We start from the raw sequence: 6000 nt of genomic DNA, 5'->3' as shown, positions 1-6000 counted from the left end.
TAAGGTCGAATTAATATGGACTGAGATACAAAAGTTTAATTTTTCTTACTTGGAGCTCTTACTTGATGAAGAACTACTACTGTCACTAAGCCCGTCCCAATTTGCTACATGTGCTCTAAACTTCTTCTTCCCACATTTCTTCTTTTTGTTCTTGAGGAGATGGCAATCCGGCTTTATGTGTCCAGGTTTGCTACATTCAAAACTTCTTATAGGGTCCTCCTTCTTCTTTTCTTCCCTTTTCTTTTCTTTCTTTCTTTTTCTTCTTATCTTTTCTTCCCTTCTTATTCCACATTTTCTTAAACTTCTTGAAAGCTTCCAATTCATCACTATCGGAACTTAAGGAAGAAGAAGATGATTTGGCGGTGAAGGCAATTGATTTTCCTTTGTCTTTCTTCTTGAGGTTTGAAGCCTCGGCTTGTTGGTTTTTCATTCTCTTCATCTTCATTTCATGTGTAATGAGGGATCCAACTAACTTATCCAACTTCATATTATCAAGATCTTTAGATTCTTCGATCGCCGTGACCTTGGGGTCCCAACAAAATGGAAGACATCGGAGAAGCCTTGTCACCAATTCCAAATTTGTATAAGTTTTACCTAAACCTTCAAGCTCATTAACAATATTAGTAAAACGAGAATGCATTTCGGAAATGGATTCATTTTCATTCATTTTAAATGCTTCAAGATCACTAACAAGAAGACTAACTTTAGATTTTTTGACTTGTGAGATCCCCTCATAAGTGGTTTCAAGGATTGTCTATATTTTCTTAGCCGTTTTACAAGTAGACACCCGATTGAATTCGTCGGGAGATAGAGCACAAAAGATTGTGTTCACCTCTTTAGCATTCAATGCGGCTCTCTTCTTTTGAGCGGCCGACCACTCACTTCTTTCCTCTGTGGGAGCAATGTATCAATCTTCAATTAATTCCCACATTTCATAATCTAAAGATTGTAAAAAGAATCTCGTCTGGGTTTTTCGATACCCGTAATTTGAACCATTAAAGTATGGGGGTCAAAAAATAGATTGTCCTTCAACATATCTAGATGGGTTGCTATTATCTTTTTCTCTTCTATTTTTAAAATTTTCAAAAACCTAAATAAGAGCCTTGAGCTCTGATACCAAGTGAAATCCCAGGGGTTATGGCAACCCAAGAGGGGGGTGAATTGGGTTTTAAAAACTTTTGCCAAAAATGAGTGCGGAAGCTAAACAATAATGGCAAATTAAAACCTTAAGCACAAATGAAAACAAACCACAAATGCACAAAGAGATAGAGAGAGATAGAAAGAGTGCACCCGAGATTTATAGTGGTTCGGTCACTATAAGGACCTACTCTACTCCACCAAGACTTCTTGATGATTTCACTACGGATTCCTTTAACGGAGGGGAATCAACCCAATTACAACTTGGTTCGGCTACGCCTCGCAAGACTCGCCACGAACCGGAGAAAGCTCTGCGTCTCAAACACTCGCTCTTGGGATGGCTACGTGTCCCTTCACACTTGCCAAATTACAATGATATTCTTTGAAGAAAGAAAACTAAAATCCCTTCAAGAGGGTTACAAAAGATGGATGAAAGATGTACAAAGATAAGCCTAAATCCACTTCCTTGCTTAGAGATGAGAGATGCACTAAAACAACTTTGATTTTCTCATTTAGATGTTCAAGATATTATAAAGAGACGGTTTAGAAAGGTTCGGATAGTGTATATATAGCCCATTTGGAAATATGACTGTTTGGGGATAAAACTATAAAAAACTGGGTTGAAAAAGTCAACTTGTGCAAGCCTAAAAAGCTAGTTTGCCTGACCGTCACGGTCGACCGGGACACAGCGGTCGCCCGCCTCTATTGGGCGCCCTTTTTTATTTTCAAATTTCTTACCGTCATGGTCGATCGGCCCCATGGCGGTCGCCAAGAGAGGGCTACTTGTTCGCTCAAAAATTCGGCTCAAAAACCTTTTCGCGGTCGATCGGACCTTGGCGGTCGCCCACCCAAACCATGCTGGAATGGTTCTGATTCAACAGAACCATTTCCGCAGGAGCCCGGATCACCCCGGTCGCCCGGCCTGCCTTTGGATCGCAAGTGCTGGATTTCCAACCTTGCTTCCGCGGTCGCCCGACCCTGTATAAAATCTGTTTTTTTACTTTGACAAATCAGAGGCTTTTGGGCCATGGTCTTTGGGCTTTAGTCTTATGTTTTTAATTATATTTTCAAGTTAGTTTTAAAACATGGTTAATTGCCTTTGACATCTCTAAAAACAAAGGAGAGGAGAATACATTCTAAAAGACTTGAAAAGCACTTCAATCTTCTCTTGAACTTCAAGGCATCAAGTCAACTTCACTTCTTGGATCTTCCAAGCTTTGGCACTTCATATGCTTTCCAATTAAGCTTATAGGCCTCGATCCAAGCTTCCTTGAATGCAAACTAATGGGATCTACAACTAAAGACAATCAAACTCATTAGTGATACAAAATCACTTGAGATTGGAATGATCAAAACAAGAATGAGATGCCAAGGGTTGGAACCATTCGGCTTACACAAATATATCACCTTCCTGTGTAAAGTGTAAAGCGACAGTGGCTGAAATGACTTTAAAGGGCATTTCAGTCCTCTTTGGCAAAAGTCGTTACCAACCCCCTCATTTTGGTCATTTAGAAAACTCCTCATGCACGCTATTTGAGAAAAAAGCCCATTATTCCGGTCGTTTTCCCTAAACAATAATAATAATAATAATAATAATAATATAAACCATTTTTTCCTTACCCAGACCACCTCTATAGTCTATTAAATACACTAAAGGGGGCTGTCCAAGAAGAACGGATCGAATGCATTATTTCCTTATAAAGACAAAATAAAGTAAATACACCATGGGGTCTGTCCAGGGAAGTAGAATCGCGTGGAATATATCATTTTCCTCGCGGGTCATTTTTACCTGGCCCCTTATAGGGTACAAAAGTAGTGTCAGAAATTCACTAAGAGAGGGCTGTTCAGGGGAGGAAAGAGGGTAAAATATATCATATGCCCTCTATAAATACCGAGCGAAATAGGGTTTCAGGGGAGGAATTTCGCTTGAAAAACAGAGAATTAGAGGGAGCAACCGAGAGAGAGAGAAAGGGATTCCGGCCTTCTTCTCCAGTGGTCCTGCTGGAGATCCGACCATCTCCCTCAGCCCCTTCGTCATCACCACCCAAACCCTACGACTTCACCTCCGGTGGTCCTGCCGGAGACAATAAGCTTGAGCCTTATCCACTTCAATTTGGAGATATGCCAGCTATGTCTCATTCAGAAGACGCTGATGGAGGAGAAAACCCCATTTTTAAATGGGGACAAAAGAGAGGAGTTGGTGGGGCAAAAAAAGACGCCCAATTTTACGAGTCTTTTACTTATGACGGGATTGAATACTTCCTTTATGATTGTGTATACCTTTACAAGGAAGGTGAGCCTGAGCCGTTTATTGGCAAGCTTTTAAAGATATGGGAGCAGTCAAATCGTAGGAGAGTAAAGGTCCTTTGGTTTTTTCGCCCTATTGAGCTTCTTAATTGGTTGAGAGAGGATGTAACGCTGGAAAATGAGATATTCTTGGCATGTGGTGAAGGTTTAGGCCTTACCAATGTTAATCCCCTGGTAATTGGATTTGTGGCTCAACTGTTCAACGTTTCATCTTTTCTCGTGTCTCTTTTTCATCGTTAGGAACAGGTCTTTTTTTTTTTTTTTGTGATCTATATTCCACAATAGCATTTGACTTTTCTTTGGACATACCAAGTATAGTTTGACACCAAATTACTAAACATGTGTTTTGAATTGTCATTTACCTTTCATGTACTTTTTGTATGAACACAACTTTTAGATTCTCTTGCATTATAGTTGTCCATTTTTTCTTGTAAATAAGACTGTTTCACATTAATTTTGCATCTTGAATGGAAATTTCTGTTCCTTTTGTTTTCTTTCACTGTAAATTATTTGAGTATCATAGGTTATTTGGTGTGAGAATGATTTTTCTATTTATGGGTATTTCTTGCATTATATTTTTTTGCTAAATCCAGTCATAGTCTCAGTTACAAATGAACTTCCTAATTTGTTGTGCACTATTTTTAGCATGATGGTTAGATGTGATATATCTCTCATTTGACATTTTTTTGCATTATAGTATCATAGGCTATTTGGTGTGAGAATGATTTTTCTATTTATGGGTATTTCTTGCATTATATTTTTTGCTAAATCCAATCATAGTAGAGTTACAAATGAACTTCCTAATTTTTTTTGCACTATTTTTAGCATAATGGTTAGATGTGAATTGAGTTGAGTTGAGGCAAAGGCTAAGTTGAGTTGAGTTGAGTTGAGTTGAGTATGGTTAGATATGATATATCTCTCATTTGACATTTTTTTTTGAAACGGTAAATTTGCTAAAATGTTAGAAAGAAGTGGCAAGGTCATGGTCATCTCCCTAAACTCTTGTAATGAAGTTTAGAGAGCGTCAAGTGTTCAATGTCATGGGAAGACATTTGAACATGTGTGTGGGTACACTAACGATAGTATTATTTGACATTATAAGACAATACACATTTGAGTTCCATGAAATGGGGATTAAGTTAATGAGGAAGATGAAGAGGAATGGAGAGATGGAGAGTCTCCACTAAGGAGCCCCCATGTAATAAGATGTATATATAGGTCCAAATAGGGCAAAATGTGTACAATGACAATAATATGCTTTAATCTACATATAATGCATAAACTACCCTTACATTATTCAGCACTCCCCATCAAGCTGGAGTGTATTTACTAACTAAATCAAGCAGGTTTTACAGGAAGAAGATTTTGTTCAGCATGTTCTATTTAATACTGGTAGGAGAAGAACCCGACTCGGTATTCATCTCTGAATCCCAAATAATTCGATTAGGAGTCAGTACACAAATATTAAGGTCATTTCTTCAATTTGCTCTCCACATCTAAGTTCATAGCCTTCGCGGTAGCTTCAGAACTCCAGCTTGCTACAAAGAAACTACAACAAACAACTAAAAATAAACCATACAACAGAAAAGTACAAACAGCTAGCTCGGTACAACACTCCTCATGCTGGTGTGGTGAATACATAATGAAAGCATAATAATAAAAGCAATGGCCACAAGAGTACAACAACGAGATCAACGGCCATAAAAATGAAGCAGGTTCTCCTGAATCAGCATGATCGTGAGAGCGATCAGAACAGGGCCTCCCCCTGAATGAAGCCTGGCAAATAAATCTGCCAACCACGAAGGACCGACCGGAGGCACCTCGGCATTGAAATATCAGCGATCCAACGAGCAAAATAAGCACCAAAGGCGCGCGGAGCAACGATGAAGTACCAAGAGTAGAGACATCAACTGAGCAGTACTGTGCCAATTGAAGAAGAACAACCACCGGAAAGGTGATCGGAACCAACCAATGATGGGGGACACCGTCGTCTAGAGAGATAAGGTCGACGGTAGGACATCGTCGCCTAGAGAAGAAGAACAACCATCGGAAAGGTGATTGGAACCAACGACGGGGGACACCGTCGTTTGGAGGGACAAAGTCAATGGAAGGACATCGTCGCCTCGAGATTACCAACCAACGATGGAGACACCATCGTCTGGAGACAAGGTCGACGGGGGACACCGTCGCTTGCAGATAACCAACCAACGATGGATACACCATTGTCTGGAGACAAGGTCGATGGGGGACACCGCCGGTTGGAGAGAACATCGACCAACGATGGCGGAAAGTACGTCGCCCGGGGTAGATATCCAACCTATAATGGAGACACCATTGTCTGTAGACAAGGTCAACGGGGACACTGTCGCTTCAACGGGGGACACGGTCGTCCAGGGCAAATAAGGCTGAAAGCAATGCTAATGACCGGGCATATATCCGGACAATAATGCGTAAAACTACGCCAAGCGCACGAAGAGGAAACAACAAACACTGCGAAGAACGACAAACTAACAATGCGAAGGAAGAATTGACAATGCATAGAAGAGACAAAGCAAC

The 6000-nt window shown here is 40.2% G+C and overlaps 1 protein-coding gene across 5 annotated transcripts in view; it reads left to right on the top strand.

Annotated features, from left to right (window-relative positions):
* The first annotated feature begins 2985 nt into the window (after positions 1–2985).
* LOC143846011 (bromo-adjacent homology (BAH) domain-containing protein) overlaps positions 2986–6000 on the top strand; it is a 104166-nt gene continuing 101151 nt past the window's right edge. For all 5 annotated transcript variants that reach the window (XR_013234621.1, XR_013234622.1, XM_077354420.1 and 2 more), the window contains exon 1: positions 2986–3618. Coding sequence is in view for 3 of the 5 variants with exons in the window: in XM_077354420.1 (XP_077210535.1) it covers positions 3013–3618 (606 nt within the window). In the remaining 2 variants the exon portion in view is untranslated. The remainder of the gene's footprint in view (positions 3619–6000) is intronic.

This window comes from Tasmannia lanceolata, unplaced genomic scaffold (genome assembly GCF_043159265.1).
Source record: "Tasmannia lanceolata isolate RefF3 unplaced genomic scaffold, GAP_Taslan_0.1 ptg000015l, whole genome shotgun sequence".
NCBI classification, from domain to species: Eukaryota; Viridiplantae; Streptophyta; class Magnoliopsida; order Canellales; family Winteraceae; genus Tasmannia; species Tasmannia lanceolata.
This window is presented reverse-complemented; position numbering and strand designations above follow the sequence as displayed.